The 19,404-nt window shown below is 35.5% G+C and overlaps 2 protein-coding genes across 3 annotated transcripts; both read left to right on the forward strand.

The window, feature by feature from the left end:
- The first annotated feature begins 2,744 nt into the window (after positions 1–2,744).
- On the forward strand, positions 2,745–7,054 carry LOC140795985 (BTB/POZ domain and ankyrin repeat-containing protein NPR1). Its single transcript, XM_073148816.1, has 4 exons — positions 2,745–3,978; positions 4,747–5,497; positions 5,831–6,028; positions 6,648–7,054. Exons 1-4 carry the CDS (start codon positions 3,415–3,417, stop codon positions 6,902–6,904), a joined length of 1,770 nt encoding a protein of 589 aa, XP_073004917.1. The 5' UTR covers positions 2,745–3,414; the 3' UTR covers positions 6,905–7,054.
- Positions 7,055–8,184: 1,130 nt separating this feature from the next.
- Positions 8,185–19,008, forward strand: LOC140797036 (uncharacterized). 2 transcript variants are annotated; one of them, XM_073150308.1, is made up of 11 exons: positions 8,206–8,435; positions 8,633–8,664; positions 8,768–8,854; positions 10,174–10,305; positions 16,441–16,529; positions 16,613–16,748; positions 16,870–16,944; positions 17,120–17,241; positions 17,341–17,416; positions 18,533–18,592; positions 18,684–19,008. In XM_073150308.1, exons 3-11 carry the CDS (start codon positions 8,840–8,842, stop codon positions 18,810–18,812), a joined length of 834 nt encoding a protein of 277 aa, XP_073006409.1. In that variant the 5' UTR covers positions 8,206–8,435; positions 8,633–8,664; positions 8,768–8,839; the 3' UTR covers positions 18,813–19,008. The 2 variants fall into 2 exon arrangements, with proteins under 2 accessions (XP_073006408.1, XP_073006409.1); XM_073150307.1 differs by lacking the exon at positions 8,633–8,664 and having other exon boundaries at positions 8,185–8,435.
- Positions 19,009–19,404: the final 396 nt, after the last annotated feature.

Below are 19,404 nucleotides of genomic sequence, written 5' to 3' on the forward strand. Positions count from 1 at the left end.
CATAGATGAGTACAATGGTTTTCTATTAAATAAAATGTTAAGATGTTCATTATTTCTCATTTTAGAAAGCACTAAATATAATAGTGTTTTATCTTATACTTAAGTCTAATTCCGTGCCGTATTAATTATTTTGTGATGTGTTAACTCGCCAAAATAAAAACACTGATAAAAACAGCAACTTAATCTATAAGGAAAATGCTATAATTAATGGTTCATTTTCCAAGTGTTCTACTGTTTGACACACATGCTGGAGCTTTTGACCCAAATAGCCTCATTTTAAAAAAAAAAAATTTATCGAAAAGGACTACCCTCAAATTTATTTATCAAATGAAGTATAATTCACTATAGCCCTAACAAAAATGCTAAATTAATCATTATTTTTATCGTCGGATAATTTTTTCCCTAAATTGATGAAAGATTAAGTTAAAAGTATTTATATACATAAGACGTTGAATAGATTAGCGTATAAAGACCAGATAAAAACACTGAATTGACTCTATTTGGTAAATAAGTTTAAGGGTAGTCTATTCCGGTAAAAAAAAGTTTTGGAAGAGGGCTAGTTTAGTCAAAAACTCCACACGCTGACCTAGAAAATTAGTGTATTAAATTTGGGTGTGGTCAAATTCGGTAAATAAAGCACGGAGGAGCATGATTGGTCCGAGACTCCGAATCTTGATCTTTTTGTGGAATATGCCTGCCTTCAAATTTATAATTAGAGGAATAGATGAGCTTCTGACACTCTATTCCTATATTCGCTCTCCGTGACGACGGTGTACTACACTTCCAAAATCCAAACAGTTTGAAACAGATGACATATTCCACTAATTTTGACTGATCTAATACTCCAAATTTTGACTGATCTAATACTCCAAATTTAATAAAAAAATCTATTCTGCTGAAGTTTCCAAATAATTTACCAAATGCAAGTGCCAATTGAGAGAGAGGTAGATCGCTGTTTTGAGAGCTGAGCCAGTGATTTCCATCATAAAAATAGTCGATTAAGAGAGCTAACTTTGTCAGCTACTTTCTAAAAGCAACTTACTTAAAGAGTTATAGTAACTTAGTAAATAACTTACAGATTATACTAGAACTATAATAAAATTTTAAATTATTAAAATATAAAATATAAAATTATCATTCTCTAATAACTTAAAATTTTAAATATCATTGTAGCCATCTTTAACATAGAGATATAAAAACTCTATCTATTTAGATTAAAGGCCCATCGTGTTCCTCCTGGGTCTCTCCTCCTCTTTGACTGGGACTGGTCCCCCATTTGCAAGAAAGAGTTTACTCTTCTCCCAGTCCCAGGTCACGGTTCCCGCGTTGTTGCTGTAGGTGACTTAACCTCGGCCAATCCCAATCAAAGGCAGCCCAATTGAACGGGAATAGCTGCAGGAGGAATCTTCCACTAATCAAAACGAAGGGTTTATTTGAAGCTTAAAATAAAATAAATTAAAAATAAAAATTAAAAAAGAAGAAGAAGAAGAAGAGTGATTTGTACCCCAAAAAAGAAAAATATAGTAAAAACCTCGCCTCGTTATTCGCAGTTGTTCGTTTCCTCCCTTCCCCCTGGCCGGTCCCCGCATTTGGAAGAAATAAGTGCGGTCATGGGTTCCATGTTCTCACCACGGTGACTGGACCGCGGTCAATCGCAATCATAGACGACCCAACTGAAAGTGAATAGAAAAAGACCGCCGCGAGAAATTTGCTTTGCTGCAGGAGGAATCTTCCCTCCCCCCTCTTCGAAGGGTTATTTTCATATAACCACCTACCTTTTGCTCTTATTACCAACGCCATCTCCCTTTTCGCATATTTACAAAATCAACTCCTCCTTTTGCAGGTAAATTTTGTAAACTACCATACGCTTGCAAATATGTCTAAAATGTAGGTGGTTGTTTGCACACAAATAAAGAAAACCTAAAGACAAATTAGTTCAACGTAAGAAGACGTCGACAACCGACCCCACTAACCCTACATACGAAGCTCTTTCTTTTTTCCCCTTGTGTATCTCATAATAGATGGAAGCACCTCCACGATAACTTTATCCGTTTAATTTATTGTTATCGGTGCATATATCTCGATAAGATCGGATCCCTCTAAGCTCTCGTGGTTTGTCTTACTTGAGATTTTAAATTTGTAAGGTTGCTAAATGCAAGGATACTAATAAATGGCTACAGGAGGTTCTTCATGTGCATCAGCAGCGTCCCCCTGCCGACATTTTTTAATTATTAGACCCTTGAATAAGAGGTTTATATGAATATTTTTTTATTTTGAGAGTGTGTATGTGAGAATTAATGATAGTTTGGGAGACTAAGTATAATTATTCCATAGATAATACCCAAGTTATTGACTAAGCTAATAATTATTGTCTATTTTTATATGCACCTTCTTATTTTGTTTTCTTAGTATTTATTTATCTTCTAAACTATGAAAAGTTCCACACCTGGTTGATGATGTTAGAATTTTTATATAACTCGGACTGGTTAAACTAATATCAAGGATAAAGTTAGAATTTTTAAGAGTATTTTAGTAATTTAATTAAAAGAATTATATAAATTAAATTAATAATAGAGTGTTATATAAAAATTGTAGGAAGAAAAGTGGTCAGCTTAAAAAGTTCTGAAAGATTGGGGGTTAATTAGAAGGTGATAAAAATATAGGGTGTTATTAAAAAAATTCCCCTTAAGAAAGTGTTAAAAATAAAATAAAATAATAAAAAGAAATAGGCTTGCTCTTGAAGAGAAGCATCATCGAAACGACGGGGAGCCGACGTAAGCGAACGCTGCCACCACCGCATGACGGCACGGCTGGCGTCAGCGCGACGACTTCAGCATCTAACCTAACTCCCGGTCTTCTCCTCCTCACAATTAAAGAATTTGAAAAACACATTGAGAAAATTACAGACAAAAATCGAAGAAAATTAACATCCCATTCCTATTTCTCTACAAATTTCTTTCCCCCTTTCGCCAGGATTCGTGATCTTTTGTCTGCTGCAACTCGTCCCTTTTTCCCTCTGCTCATTTGAATTCTGTAGATTGTTGAAAGAAAGAATTGTCAGTTGGTTTTTTTTTGGTCGAACGGATCATATCTGAGTCCAAATTCGATACAAAGCTCGGAACTTGGAATCATCGGATGCGTAAAGCTCGGATCTTGGATCGAAGGAAGCATGCTGATCGAAATCGAATACTAAGATCGATTTGCTTTGTTTTGGAATCGTGTGAATTCTGAAATCTATTAAAAAGGAAATTTCTAGTTTGTTCAACCCTTCTATTCCCGAATTCCTTCTCTATTTTGATTCGATCTTCTCGCTTTTCGATCGAATGCATCATACCTGAGTCCAAATTCCATAGAAACCTCGGATTTTGGGAATCATAGGAACCATGTGGATCGGAATTTAAGGGTTTCCTATCCATGGCGAGCCTCGGGGAGCCCTCTTCTTCGATAAGTTTCACCTCCTCCTCCAACGTCTCCAATGGCTCCATCTCGTCCATCGCTCCTCCCCCGGCCACCCCACCGGCCCCCCCCGCCGGCGCCGCCGCTAGCACGAATCTCGAGGTGTTAAGCCTAAGCCGCCTCAGCTCGAATCTCGAGCGCCTCCTCCTCGACTCGGATGGCTTTGATTGCACCGACGCCCAGATCATCGTCGACGGCGTTCCGATCGGCGTCCACCGGTGCATCTTAGGGGCGAGGAGCCGGTTCTTCTATGATCTATTCTCCCGTGGTGGTAGCGAAGAAGGAAAACCGAAGTACCTGATGAGCGAGTTGGTGAAATGTGGAAGGGTGGGAAGGGAAGCATTTATGATATTTTTGGCCTATATTTATACAGGGAAGCTGAAGCCTTCGCCGCCGGAGGTGTCGGTCTGCGTTGATGAGATGTGTGCACACGACGCTTGCCGGCCGGCAATTGAATTTGTCGTCGAGTTGATGTACGCGTCGTCGGTGTTCCAGATTCCGGAGCTCATCTCGCTATTTCAGGTCACTGGATTGATTAATATCTGATGCTCAATTTTAGATTTTGATTGTTTACGGGAGATCTTAAATTAGGTAGACATTAGCTCTTTCAGTTTTGTTACTCTATGATGACAATCTCTGCATGTTTTTGGATTTCACTTAGTATGCCTTAACAAGTTTTTGGCAAAGTGTTAGTTTGGGGCAGTTTTTGGCGTTCTGTAATTGTTGAAGAATTTTGCGTGTGTGTGAGCGTGCGCACTCATGATCTTGACCTAATAGACCATAATTTTAAATAATTATAATAGAGTTCGTCCGTAAGATCTAACTATCTAAGACATCCCTGATTGCCTATCTGTGCAAAATAAGCTTATGAATCTATGGATGGTCGGTCAACTGGCGATAGGGAATGTAAGCTAGTTATCACTGTTGTCAGTAGAAGTGGTGCATGGGAGTAGAAATAGGAAGATGACTAATCTTTTGTTTCATTTCTCTCTACCAAACTGGTCCTTAATATTTTGATTCACTTTCTTCCAGTGAATATTTTTCATCTTTTTGAAATGTCACGGTTGGATTCGATTTTATCGCTAAAACTTCCATCTTTGGATTACTTCTATCAATTTTTGATGTAATTGCTTTCACATGTATTAATATCAGTTGGGTATAACTGCTTCAGGTTTCTCTATTAGACCCTTGTTTCAGTTGTTTATCTTGTTAATGTTTGTTTCCTGCAAAATTCCTTAGTTCTTCTAAGTGCATTAAGGACACTCTGACTTAATTTGCGTATTGTTACAGAGACGTCTTCTCAACTTTGTTCAGAAAGCTCTGGTGGAAGACATAATACCTATTCTACTGGTCGCTTTTCACTCACAGCTTAATCTGTTGCTCAATCCCTGTATCGAAAGAGTAGCAAGATCATATCTTGACAATATCTCTCTTGAGAAGGATCTTCCTCATGAAATCGCTGTGGCAGTTAAACTTATCCGCAGCAAATCCCAGCCTAGTGAAGCTGACATCATAACTGTAGACCCAGTCCATGAAAAAAGAGTTGGAAGAATCCACAGGGCCCTGGATTGCGATGATGTTCATCTTGTTAAGTTGCTACTTTCTGAGTCTCAGATCACATTAGATGATGCCAATGCTTTACACTATGCTGCTGCATACTGTGATACCAAAATTGTGGCAGAGTTGCTAGATCTGGAGCTCGCAAATGTTAATCTAAAGAATGAGAGAGGATATACACCCCTCCATGTGGCTTCCATGAGAAAAGAGCCAGCAGTCATCGTCTCCCTCCTAACCAAGGGTGCCTCTGTGGCAGAAACAACAGCTGATGGACGTAATGCTGTTAACATTTGTAGGAGGCTGACAAGGGCAAAAGACTATAATGCAAGGACAGCGCAAGGCCAAGAGACAAATACAGATCGAATATGCATCGATATCCTAGAGAAGGAGCTCATGAGGAATCCCATGGCTATAGAAGATTCAGTCACTTCGCCATTATTTGCTGATGACCTCCACATGAAACTTATTTATCTGGAAAATAGAGGTTTGGCTTTTATATTTGTTAATTTTGGAGTCATCTTTGCTATTTGACAAAATAATCACTACAAGGTCTTAGTAGTAGAAATTCAAGTTCTTATCATCCTTTAAATTCTTGTGTATTACTAACATCAATTGAAGAACTACACAAACGGAGTACTCATGCATATACTATCTATCACAGGATAATAGCTTATGCATGTTAAATAGATGATTAGCCATTTCGCACCATTCTTAAGTAATTTGTTACACTTAGTTTTTCATTCAACTTCATCGCATAGTATCATGGGGAATATTACCATCATTCACCACACTAACATTCACCATTTTGCGTGCTCAGTTGCATTTGCAAGATTATTCTTCCCTACTGAAGCCAAGGTTGCCATGGAAATAGCACAGGCGGATACAACCACTATATATGCCGGAGGTGTTTCTGCACCTAACACTTCCAGTAAACTAAAGGAGGTTGATCTAAATGAGACGCCCGCAATGCGAAACAAGCGACTACGTGAGAGGGTGGATTCTTTAATGAAAACAGGTAACTTTAAAGCCAGTTTTATTCTTTTCTTATTTCTTCTTTCTGGCTTACAATCTTAATGCAGCCTCGATTTGATGCCACTTTATTAAACTACCTGATTAAGGTGATTTATCAGTTGCTTAATTGGTTTAGGTTCACATATTGCATGAATAATAATCCCCCATTTTATCTAGTATACTTTCTTTTTTCTTGGGTATCAGCTGAATAGTGTCATAAAGAATACTTGAGCAGCAAGGTTCAAGGAATTCTGGCCATACGAGTATACAGCTTTCTGAATTCTAAAAAGTTCTTGGAGAGTGCTGATAGACTTTCGGATCATCTATGGACATCGATGGAAGAATTTAGAATTTGATCCTTTTAAGCATGGAATCCGATTCCAGAATTAGTTGAACAATTTCCATCGTTAAGATCCTACAACCTTCATAGCAAGATTGGACTAATCTCAAGTACCATTAGGAACTTCTCTGAACTCATTTTCTTTTCTTTGAGGTAGGATTCTTTATATGTGTAACTGAGGATGTTCCTGGCTTTTCTCCAATTTACTTGAGTATGATATTCAAAGTTGATTGAGCTTTTGAGTTCTTGAATTGTGACACAATGGTGCATACATTTTTGACAGTGGAGCTAGGGCGTCGCTACTTTTCACACTGTTCGGAGGTGTTGGATAAGTTTCTTGAAGACGACTCGCCCGACACGTTTTACCTCCAGAAAGGCACCCCTGACGAGCAGAAGATCAAACGAACGCGCTTCTACGAGCTCAAAGAGGATGTTCGAAAGGCCTTCAGCAAAGATAAAGCTGAGAAGGTGCGCTCTGGGTTATCGTCTTCATCATCCTCATCCTCACCGACAAGGCAACGCAATGTTCTAAGATATTGAAGTTATAGACATTTTAGCGAAATAAATGTAGTAGTAGGGATGTTATGAGACAAGGATGTATCAGTAGTTTCAGCATGATATGTAATCCCTCTGTAATCTAAGTCATGCAGAGAAATTATAAAGACATCAGACGACTGCTGCTTTCTGGTATACTGAACTACTTTCTTGGTTCTCACAATTAGAAAGTCCTGCATCAACTCTCTCTCTCTCTCTCTCTCTCTCTCTTATCTTATCTACCTTTATTTCCTTCTTTTGTCAAATTCAAGGTACCATAGAAAGCAATACAAAACCTGCACGTCTTATTCTTGTTTTCCTTAGCGTAGGTGACTGAATCAAATTCCACCTAGAGGAACAACCAAAGAGGCGAGATACGGAAATAAAAGTTTCTTATCACTTTTTTTTTTTTTAAAATTTATCACCTCTCACATAGATTGTTTTCCATCCGAGTACTCCAAACATGGATAACGATAAGGATGTGAAATATCCAAATAATGGACTCTTATCCACTTTTTTCTTGTCCACAAATATTTCCTGTTCAAAGATAATTCTAGCTAAAAGAAACCATAAGGAAAGATTTTTTTTTTAATGGATTATAATATATGTTAGACTTTACATTTATTTCATTGTGCAGAATTTATGCATACAAAGGATGCTCCAAATTAGAATATCATACTCCAAGAGGAAGTCTAATGACATCAAATTTTTATTTGGTGGTGCATCTTGGTAGTTATTAATTTACATAATATTTTAGGCTATATATATACATCTTACTACGCAAAAGTTCAATGAAAATTGTGCAAATTTCGATATATTGAAGGCTAATTCTGCAAATTTCCTCCAATTTTGTTTTTGTTTTTGTGCGTGTGCGTTCTAAAATCTTTTATTTTCAAAACACTTTGATTTTTGCATAGATTCCTCTCAAACTCAACTAATTGTTAAGATTTCATAACTATAAAAAGATATAAATACTTTATTCTTGCTTACATACATTTCTTTCTGTTAAAGGTAATTATATATTTCTTCTGTTATATTACTAATAAAATCTTAACTTATAGTTAATTGACAAGTATCCAGAAATAAGAAACTTCAAAATGGTATACATGCAAAAAAGAAAAAGAAAAAGAAAAACCTTAAATGTAGTGCTTATTGGTAGGGGCAGCAATTGGACGGTCCAGATGGATGGATTATATAAGCTTGTGGGAATTGGAGTCCGTAGGATATGCGGAATAAAGTTATACCAAACGGGGAATAAAATGCTGATTTCTCCTCTATTATTCCTTGATAGTAGTTGAGAATATATTATTGCGGGAATGGAAGCATTGGGTTTTCGTCCGCATCTGCTATTCTCCTCCTCCTCTCGTGGAATCTCCAAATTCAATTCCGTTCTCTTCAATCCAACTCAATCCTCACCAAAACCTTCCTCTCTCCCAATCCCATGTGCTTAATCGAAGGTATTGCCGTTCTTTTTCTTTCTCCCTTCTCGTCCTGGGAAAAATCGCGGTGATTTAGATCCAAGGGACGAATTCCTGAGGTGAGTCTTGATCCTTATCTTGGTTGGTGATTTGGATTTGTTTTCTCTCCTGCATTGTTTGGATTCTGATAGCTTTCGGCGATTCACTCGGGTGCATTACTTTCGGTTCTAGGACATATCGATTTTGTTGGTTTCCTTTGCTTTCTTTATACGATTTGTCCTTGATTTTCCGGTTGCTACTTTAATCCGTTTTGTAGGTGATGTTGTTAGCGGAGTGATTAGATTGCTGGTAAAGATGACCATTTTCCTAAATTTTAGCAATTTCTATCTACGAAGGTTGTATGCCAGTGATTGGTTAGATCTCTGCAACATAATGGAACTCGTTTGTGTAGGGTGGCAACCAAGCATTCATATACCGAAAGAGCTTTCTTGTGGTTCTGGTATCGTTGCCTTACGCAATCAGCATGCCTGTGTTTCTGGTACGCTTGATCGCACACATTTCATGTATTAAATTTTTGAGAAATGCTTGGGGTACCTTAGAATTCGATGGATAATACCGATGATGTGAGAGGCCAAGTGTTGTATGAGTTCATCTCCTTCATATATTGCTGTACCGCTGAAAATGGATCCTGTTCAGAAAGAGGAAGAAACCCATAAGCTCTGTATTATGTTCTGAGATGTCGGAGTGCACAGGGAAATGAATTCATAATCAACTAATTGGTATTTTGGTTCTGGAAAAGGCTACCTTTTTTTATTTTTTTATTTTTTATTTATTTTTGGGGTTTTTTACATAATTGCCACAAAACCTTCAAAACATCGAAATTGCCACTGATATCTCAACCCTTTTAGAATTATCGTTATGATTACTTCTTAATAGAATATTCGTAATAAATTATTATTAAAGTTAATAAACACATGTAAATGATTAAAATGCTGTTGGTTTTTGAAGTTGTGTAAAATACTTATCAATGATTTTTTTTTCTAGCATATAAAAAGATATTTTTTGATGTACTATGATATTAAAATATTGAATAGCTTTTAAACTATTTTAAATAATTTATGCAAGGGTAAAATAGTCTTTTTAATCTAAGTTTGGTTTAATTATGATTAGTTAGATTTAAGTAGCTGAGTGATATTTTTGAAAGAGCACAATGCTTTCCGTGGCAAATATGATATTTTAAAAGTTTTCAGTGGCAATTATTTAAAGATATCTTTACTTTTGTATTTCTCATCATCGCCTTTATGTTGGTAAGACTTAGAAAACAAGATTGGGGGCTACAATGCAATTTTTCATTCATATTTCTTAATTCTTGAAATGTTCTTCTGCAACCCTTGAACTATAGGAGAAGAGAGTCTTTCAAGTCTCTTATCAACTTTTAGTTCTTTATATCATGCATTTATTGGAACCTCATGAATTAGAACACCTTTTTCCTAACACGTACTAGAGAAAACCCATTTGGGTGCTGTATTGCATTAGGTTTGGTTTACAAAAGTTATTTGTATGAAAATCTTTTAACTTTATTATTTATTTATCTGAAAATAACTATACTTTCTGAATTCTGACACATTGCACAGTACACCAAGCAGGCAAACACTGTTGCCTCATAAGGTTATGTTGTACTTTCTGATACTTAGGTTTGCAGATATTTATCATGAACTTCGTGCTAAATTTCAGCTGTCTTATCTGGTTGTAAGTTGTAACTTATAACTAAAACTCACAATTTATTTTAGTCATTTAAGATGGTAATTCTTTTCTGTCTTCATTGTCTTTTGGGTCAAGATATATCTTATTGTGCAGGTTTCCGAGACTTCACAGATGGCTGTTAAGTTTTGTAAGTACCAAGCGGAGGTACTGGTTAAAGACTACTTGCTAGCAGACCCATTTATCCCATACACCTCTGTGCTTGGTGGCATTCTCATGTGCAAAATGGTAAGCTTGTTGACTTTTATCTTCTTTCAGTTTATATAATTCATTTTTGTGCATTGGGAGAGGTTCTTTTTCAAACTTGCAATGCAGTAAGTGTTTATACAGTGGAAAGCAAAAGACATGTTGAAGAAGAGACGAAAAACAGCATTTAGATGTAACTATGTAGATCATATAGCCTTAGTTAATGAAATATTGAAATCTGAGAGGCAATTACTTTAGGATGCAAATTCTAAGATTGTAGGAATTGGACAAGAATATCTAGAAAGTAACCTTCTTACCTCCTCAGCATCATTTCATGCACCTTCTTCAAAGAAGTTAGATACTTGTAGTGGCTTTTGGAAATGTTGATATTCCTTGTTATGTAATTGCACTTACTTCCTGCACACTATGTCTATATGGCCCTTGAGTTACTTTACAATGATATAGCTTCATGATAAATATAGTGAGAATCACTTACATGATATGGACAAAGGACAATTTTTCATCAATATAATGTTTTCTTCTTCAGACATACTCATTTGATGTTTTAATATCATCATTAGTCATTGACATCCAAAAGAGTTTTATGAAAGCTGCTAGTGGTATTTTGAATTCGATTGTTGGAAATTATTCATGTAAAAACTTTGAAAACTTTAAAATCAATAAAGGATTTCTTAGAAGAAATGGAACATAAAGTTGTAATATGTGGGAAGATCTCAGGCAATGAGTCTTGGTGTAAAATGAAAATTTTAAAAAATTAGGTGTGTTATGGATTTATTCAAGTTAGTCATAAAGCTATGTGTGAGTTTGTTCAAGATAGACAAATTATGTGTATTATGGATTTATAGAACAAAAAAGTTGTAACTGGCCACCGCTCTGATATGAAACAAAAAGGGATCTATAGGATTTTAGAGGAGACGGTGGTTGGAAGAAGCAGGAATGGAGTTTCACACCAAAACTCACAATGGAAACATTTTTCAAATTTCTTAATTAACTCTAAGTGAAAAAAATAGGTTTTTATATAGATCTTACAATGACAATAAGTAAAATGCACCCTAAACAACTACAAAAAGCAAAGACGATCCTAAACACTATAAATAAGCTAATACAATCTTAACATCAGGAATTAAAAATACATTAAAATATAACTCAAACCATATCCCAACTGGAGGGATCATCAGCTGTTTGTACCTCCGACGCTTATATACATGCCAATGTATTCTGTCGGTAATATTCGCATCATTCTCCTCAGGCAAGAGAGAACTCAACTCCATTGAATTTGTCCCTCTAGAATATGAGGGTAATGTCACTCTAAGTCATGTCAATAAAGTATCATCAGATACTAGCCATCCTTTCCAATGTATTAGGTATTGTCAGGTTCGCCTTCTTTAGTAGATATAATCTCATCGTCTAAAATTTTATCAATTTTATCTACTATATTAGGTGGAATGTTGGAAAGTGGATGTAAGGAGGGTCTTCCATAGATAGACATGCTCATAGGTAGACTCATTTGTTAGTGGATTTTCAAGAGTAAAATATGAATATCTGTAAGCAACAATATTAAAAGTAGAATTGATACTAAAATCATTGGGTAGATCTAGAACATAAACATTATCATTAATTTTCTTCAGAATTTTAAAAAGCCTCACACTTCGTGCTTACAATTTCTTGACAATTCCCAGAGGGAACCATTCTGGACAGATTGAGACCATCACATAATCTTCAATATTAAGTTATTTAAATCTCCTTAGTTCAGCTTGAATTTTATAGTTAGCATTATTTTGTGCAATCTTGTTGTTGATTTCTTTATATAAGTCATGAATATGTGATACAAATGCAAATACAAGACTCTTACAATCTATAATAATGAGCCATGAGAATAACATCTATGAGTTGTTTAGGTTTATATTTTATAACCATATACTGGTGGACTTATACATATTGACCTATTAACATAATTACTGTAGGCAAACTCAATAGTAGACAATGTTTGGTCTCAATCCCTTAAATTCTTACCAACTAAGGTCTTTAAAAGGCTACCTAGGCTTTTGTTGATTACTTTAGTTTGATTGTTTGTTTGTGGGTGGAAAGCAATTTAGAATTGAAGCTTGGTTCTCATCTTGTGCCATAGTGTTTTTAAAAAAATAATTGGTGAATTTTACATTCTTATAAGACATAATGGTTTTTGGTAATCCTTGCAGCCTAACAATTTTATTAAAGTATAATTTCGCAAGTCGAGAGATGTCAAAAGTACGAGAACATGGTATAAAATGTGTTATGTTGGAAAATCGGTCCATATGACCACGAAAATGGAATCATGCTTTTGAATAGTCTTTGGAAGACCAAGCACAAAATCCATACTAACAACCTGCCAAGGACGGTTAGCAATAGGCAAAGCGTATACAATCCTGTATTCTATTTTCGGTACTTAGCAAGTTGACAGATTTGATATCAACCAACAAGTTGAATAACATATCTTTTAAGACTTGGCTAGTAAAATCGATGTTTTGCTGTTTCAATGGATTTGGCATGTCCAAAATGCCCTGCTAAGCCTCTAGCATATAATTCTTAAATTAAAAATTCCCTTAAAGAGGTACTGAGAATGCATAATTTTTTAGATCTAAATCTGTGAAGCATGGATACCGATACGGGATACAGGGATACAAATAAGAGGATATGATAAATTTTAAAATTTAGGATACGGATACGGCATGGATACGACAATAAAAAATTAATAACAAATATATTTTAATATATTGAAAACCAATATAACATATGGCTTAATGCATATCATTCTAACTTATCTTGTGAATGTTTTGCATGTAACTTTCTAACAAGGGTTGAAAAGTGGCGAACTTATACAACAATAAAACAATAAACAAAACAATGATCACAGTATCACAGTGACTACACTAATCATTAATACAACATGCTTTAGACAGAGAAAGCATCAATTAATTTCTAAAACATGGTAGTGAGGCAATGAGCACAAATACTCAAATAGCATCCTAAATTAGTCATTTAGCATTAGGATCATAGTGAGCTAATTTGATATCCTAAATTCTTTCAGAAAAATATAAAAAAACCCCCTCAAATTCTTATATCAAAGTCAGAGAGGAAGGGTGAGGGATTAACTCACTCTCACCGGCATTTTGTCTGAGGGCAGACTAAGGGCAAAGAAAGAGTGAAGAAGCTCAATTGGCGGCGATATACTTCAAAATCCTGCTCTCGAAAACATTTCCTTTCTACATTGGGCTCACCCCGACCCCCAACTGCTGCACGCCTTGTATTTAAAGGGGTGTGATCAAAATCCCCTAGATTAGTCATTTAACAGCAATTAGGATCAGCTCACTGTGATCAAAATCCCAAATTCTAGTATCATAGACAGAAAGGGATAGAGGACGGTGCATAAGGGAGGGAGATGAAATAGGGTGCCTCATTCACTAGAGGGAGTCGCTGTTGAGAGAGTCACCATCGCGTGAGGGAGCCGTCGTCCAGTGAGGGAATTGTCGCTCATAGGGGTGGGGAGTACAAAGCTTTTGTTGCTAGTGCGTGAGGGAGGTAGGAAGGCTTTTTATCGCTGGCGCGTGGGAGAGAAGGCTTTTCATCGCTGGCTTGCGGAAGGAAAGGAGACCGTCGTTGCCTCGTGTGGGAGAGAAGGCTTTTCGTTGCTAGCCTGGGGAGGGAGGATAGAAGAAAATCATCGGCTAGGTTGCAAAAGGGAGAGGAACGAGAGAGAGCGCGGCAAACGTGGGTTAGTTTTCGTCATTTCGATGTTAGATATTATTTAAATGCTAATGGGTCGGTAGTAGGTTAATGGGTTTTGAATTAGTTTTATTTGCAAACCCGACCTATTCAACCTAAATAACTCAAAAATATATTCCTGTCATATCCCTGTCGTATCTCCGTTGTATCATATAATTAAAATTATTTATTTTAAATTGAATACTTCTTTAGCTGTATCTAATACGTATCGGGGTTGTATCGGTATACGTATTCGATAATAATACAGATGCCTAAATGAAGTATCCGTGCTTCATAGATTTAAATTGATAGCTATCTTGCATGAGGAAACAATCTATTTCGAGTCACTCCATCGCTTAACAAGGTGTAAATTTCATAAAAATTCAAACATAAGTCATACTCAAACTTAATTTTTTTTCAAAACCCATTAACTCCATAGTACTAGGGGTTTAAACGGATCGGATACAGATCATATAGTGCTCAACCCACATCTAAATCCATATTTTTAGTCCAAATATGGATTCAGATATGGATATTTGATGGATAGCAAAATTTAAAATCATATTCTAACTAAACGAACACGAATAATTTTTAGATACGGATCGGATAGTTTTCAATACGAATCGGATCTGAAATGGATAAATACCTAATCTTAAAAGGATTATGGCAATTATTTTAAACACAATTAATATAAAAAACTAAGAGTTCCACAAAAATAATTTCTTACTTGTCAAATACATAAAACATAGAACATATCATTAACAATCAGAAGAAAATAACACATTCTATATAATATAACATTATTAACAAAATTATGCCAACAAGAAACAATAAATCACTTGAATTGAGCCTTAACATACAATCAAATTCTACTTCTAACTTCACACACTCCAATTAACTTCAACATATAATCACTTCATTCACATTAACTTCAAGAAAATTAAATTAACACAAATTTAAATACAACGTGGACCTTATTGAAGTAAATTGAAGATCATTAAGAATTCATAAATATATATTTCCTTGTTAAAGGATGAGTCTCGACAAACAAATTATACATGAAACACCTTATTGAGAAGAAAATGATGCTTAGATTTAGAAATATGATGTATCTCGTGACCTGAAAATACTTTCACATTTAACAACTTCAAATATCACACTTCTGCAAATAATGTCACAAACTTATTATATATGAAACACTTGTGCAAATAATATTAGATATGCCCGTATCTGTTATTCGAATCTGAATTTTTTTAAAAGGCTTTGTATCTGGATCCGAATCTAGACATTTTACTAAAATAGTATATTATCCGTATTCGTATCCGGATCCGGATCGGATAGGATAATTTTATCCGTATCCGATTTGTTTTGAATCGAGTAGCAGGTCATGTCAAACTTAATCTGACCTGTTTTTCCTCCTACTCCACACTCATCTTTGGAAGAAGGATTATGCAACGACTAAGTGCATCGACAGCCTTATTCTCATCTCCAGATTTATGATGCGAACATCACCGACATAACCCATTGGTGTGTGTATCAGTGCATAAGGTGCCAGCAGCTAATGATCCCTCCAGTAGGGATCTTGTTTTGAGTTACATTTTTATTTTTTTGTGCTTAGGGTTGTATTTGTTTATTTTTTGTATTTAGGTTTGTATTGTTTTTTGTAATTATTTAGGGTATTTTTTGCTTATTGTTATTGTAGGTTTATATGAAAATATTCACTTTTTTCCAAATCCAGTTAATTAAAAAATTTAAGATTTGTGTCTGTCGTGAATTATGGTGTGAAACCATAGTTTGAGGGTGGAGGTATGAAACCTCATTCCTACTTCTCTTGCTTCTTCCATCCACCATCTATTCTAGAATCCTATCAATCCCTTTTTATTTCATATCACCTCCCTTCCTCTCTCTCTCTCTCTCTCTCTCTCTCTCTCTCTCTCTCTCTCTCTCTCTCTCTCTCTCTCTCTTATCTAGACAGGATTCTATTGTCTCTCCCCGTGAGATTCTTTCAAGGCTTGGTTTGTCAAGAGTAAGTTCTAAAGTGGCAGAAGTATATTGAGATGTAGGTGATTGGTTAGCTATTGTCCTTTAGTATTGTTTTTTTTTTTTGTATGAGTTGTTGAATAGAGAATTAGTTCCAGCAAATTTTGTGTTTGCTCTGGTGTAATTTCAAGCCTGGAACCCATATTTGGTGAGTTCTCCATACAATCAGCTTGGTTGAGATTGTCAGTTGAGATGCTTTTTATTTTATCTGGCAAAATCAGAGTCATCTATTTCCATTATAGTCAAGTTGGATCATTTTATATTTGTTTGCATTTGGTTGAACTAGGATAAACAAAACCAAGCCAGTTTCTTCTATTTGGTCCTATTATAGTTTCTGAGGCATTACATATAATATTGAATATTCTCTTGCTTCAGGTATGTCATCTCACACAATTAATCAGTTCTTTCTACTTCAAGGGATATGCTTCTCTTACAAAAATCCAAAGGATTGAATGGAATAACCGGTAGAACTATTGCTGGCTATTTCTTCCCCGCTTTTGCCGTCCTTCTTGGGAAATAGATTGATATTCAACTCGACCTTTTGCAGGGGTATGTCCAGTGCCCATGCCTTTTTTATCACGGTTATGTCACTATACCTAGTCTTCTTCTCAGATTTATTCTCCGATCGCCTTGAGGGACTAGTTACATTTCGAAGTTCTGGCATCTCAACTTTTACATTAGGGGTAAAAGTTTCCTTCACTCTATTATCATCCAATTCAACAGATTTTTCTGCTCCTGGTACTTCTATCTATATTGTCTGTTTCTTTAACATTATTAGTGGAATTTTATGTTTATGTTTGATAGGTTTCTGCTGGTTACTTCATCGCAGACCTTGCAGTGATATTTTGGCTATATCCTTCGCTTGGTGGATATGAATATGTTAGTAACCATCTTTTGATCTTTACTTTAACATGCAGAAGTCATCTGATAAGATTAAGTTCCATTTTTTTTTCCTATGTACCTAATGCAATTGCTTTTTGCCATACAGCAATTAGTCAGATCAGCCACTTAGTTTCAAGACTGTCATTGACCATTGATCGCATTGTATTTTCAGGTTCTCCATCACATAATTTCAGTAATTTCTATAATTTACAGTATGCTATCAGGGGAAGGGCAGTTGTACACATATATGGTTCTTATCTCGGAGACCACTACCCCTGGAATCAATTTAAGATGGTAAATTTGTATTCTTTATTGGGGTAAACTTTGTAGATACATCACTACTTTCAGTAGTTTGACTTTTTGACATTGTTTCTTTTTTCTTGTTTTATGAAGGTTTCTTGACACTGCAGGAATGAAAAGATCTAGTGCCTATCTGATAAATGGTGTTGCTATGTTCTTTGCCTGGCTGGTAAGTGGAAGATTCACTTTTTTGTCTGTCATACTCGATTGAATCAACTTGAGAGTCACTTATAGACAAATCAGTAATATAGAAGCCCAAATTACTTGTGATTCTGTATGAATTGGTAAAAAATTAGGATGGTAAAAGAGATTTTTGTTTACAACTTAGCAGAATATAAAGATCATTTGATGTGTTTTTAGTATAACTTTGTGATGTAATCATGAACTATTCGGCAAGCTATGGACGAATCAGATTATCTGGTGTATGTTTTTTCTTTATTTCTCTTGTTTTTATGTGTATCTTATCTTTCTCGTCTTGTTCAATATACTGACAATTTTGTCTTCTCAACTGGAATAAAGTGCTTAATGTCATAGGAAATTACAAGAGGCAGGAAAAACTTAAATCATTTGTATGATCTCATCTTCCAGGTAATAAATCAGCCATAGGATATGTTTGTGCTGAAAAATTTAAGTGTGCATTTAGATGTCCTGAAAAATATCCTTGAAGATCTTACCTGTCCTCCCAATGAAGTAAAAGGAGAGGAAGAAAGGAATGACAAGGTGGAATAACATATTAGACAGAAAGAAGACGCTCTCTTGGCATGTCAAAGTTGGTCTGACAAGTGACAGCACTCTTTATGGGAATGATCCTGGGTGACTAAATAAGCAATGATTTGAATTCAGAGAACAATGTTGTAAAGATATCTCTGAACTTCACTTTAGATGATCAGTCTTCATACTGATTCTAAGTGTTTTTCATTGCAATAGAAAAGCACCGTTATACACTAAATTTCGGTGCTCAACCTCTGGATATTTGAATGACCGTCCATTATGGAAGTATTTGCAACCCTATATAAAATTCTCAGGTTGAATTGAGCAATTTTTCATTGCTTTTGAAACATATTTTTCTGATAGAGTTGTGAATTGTGTGGTTATATATAGTCTGTGAATTAGCATTCAGAAAAACCATGTTAATAACCTTAGATGATAAGGCAGTTCCGAGTCACATGATCAGGGTAATGCAAATGACTTCGATTCTATTACTTGAATCAGTGTGATTGTTTTCATATGGGAACCTGCTTAGCTTATGTTATCTGCTTAATGGAAAATAATTTACATTGTGCAGGTGGCAAGGATATTGTTGTTCATCTACTTGTTTTATCACGTCTATTTGCACTATGATCAGGTACTGATTTCTTTCTTCACTGACACCAACAATAAAATTCCAAGCTATATTTTGTTGACCATTGAACCGTACTCTTCACATTTTTTGACAGGTTGAGCAGATGCATACATTTGGTTATCTGCTGACATTTCTGGTTCCCACAATACTGTTTATCATGAACATAATGTGGTTTGGAAAGATCTTAAAAGGACTCAAAAAAACATTAGCCAAGAGGCAGTAAAAATGAGGGCAAGTTCATTGCAAAGTCTACGGCCATTCTGTATTTCTGTACAGCCATTTATATTTTGTGTAAATTCATGAATAGTTAGATGGTGAAAAGATGAAAGAAAGTCAACTAGAGTAGATTTCAGTAAAATTGCTGTACATGAATCCAATTAAGATTTTCCTCCAATTGAAGGTTATATTCTAATTTTCCAGTTTGCGTTCGATATTGCCATTAATGGATTTAGACGCTCAATTGTATTCCCTGATCCTTTCCGAGCAGCTCTTCTTCTGTGTTATGTAATCATGATAAAGGACAGGTACATTCTTGCAAGCACTTGATTCTGTAATAAACATATAGAAGGATCATTACTTCAAGCTCTGTATCAGTGTGCTAGTTTACAAATGCCCCTACCCCTTGTATGATGAGTAGGGTTCCAAAATCCCAAGAAGTTGCCACTTGCAACGTAAGAAAGGTAAGCCCTCAAGATTGATTCAGTTGTATCTACTCTATTTGAATTTGAATTCCTCATATTATTTCCCAATTGTGAGGAACATGCCCCTTCTTCCAATCTTTCATTCTTTCTTTTTTTTCTTCTATCAGATGGATT

This window comes from Typha latifolia, chromosome 10 (assembly GCF_019914945.1).
Source record: "Typha latifolia isolate L0001 chromosome 10, TyphaL0001v2, whole genome shotgun sequence".
Taxonomy (NCBI): domain Eukaryota; kingdom Viridiplantae; phylum Streptophyta; class Magnoliopsida; order Poales; family Typhaceae; genus Typha; species Typha latifolia.

Bases quoted from the DNA above. Each gene is read 5' to 3' on its own strand.
- LOC140797036 (XM_073150307.1), top strand. The intron at 10,306-16,440 runs GTAAGCTTGTTG...CTCTTGCTTCAG, and splicing joins GCATTCTCATGTGCAAAATG to GTATGTCATCTCACACAATT. The intron at 17,417-18,532 runs GTAAGTGGAAGA...TACATTGTGCAG, and splicing joins CTATGTTCTTTGCCTGGCTG to GTGGCAAGGATATTGTTGTT.
- LOC140795985 (XM_073148816.1), top strand. From the start codon at position 3,415: ATGGCGAGCCTCGGGGAGCCCTCTTCTTCGATAAGTTTCACCTCCTCC. The intron at 3,979-4,746 runs GTCACTGGATTG...GTATTGTTACAG, and splicing joins AGCTCATCTCGCTATTTCAG to AGACGTCTTCTCAACTTTGT. The intron at 6,029-6,647 runs GTAACTTTAAAG...CATTTTTGACAG, and splicing joins GGATTCTTTAATGAAAACAG to TGGAGCTAGGGCGTCGCTAC.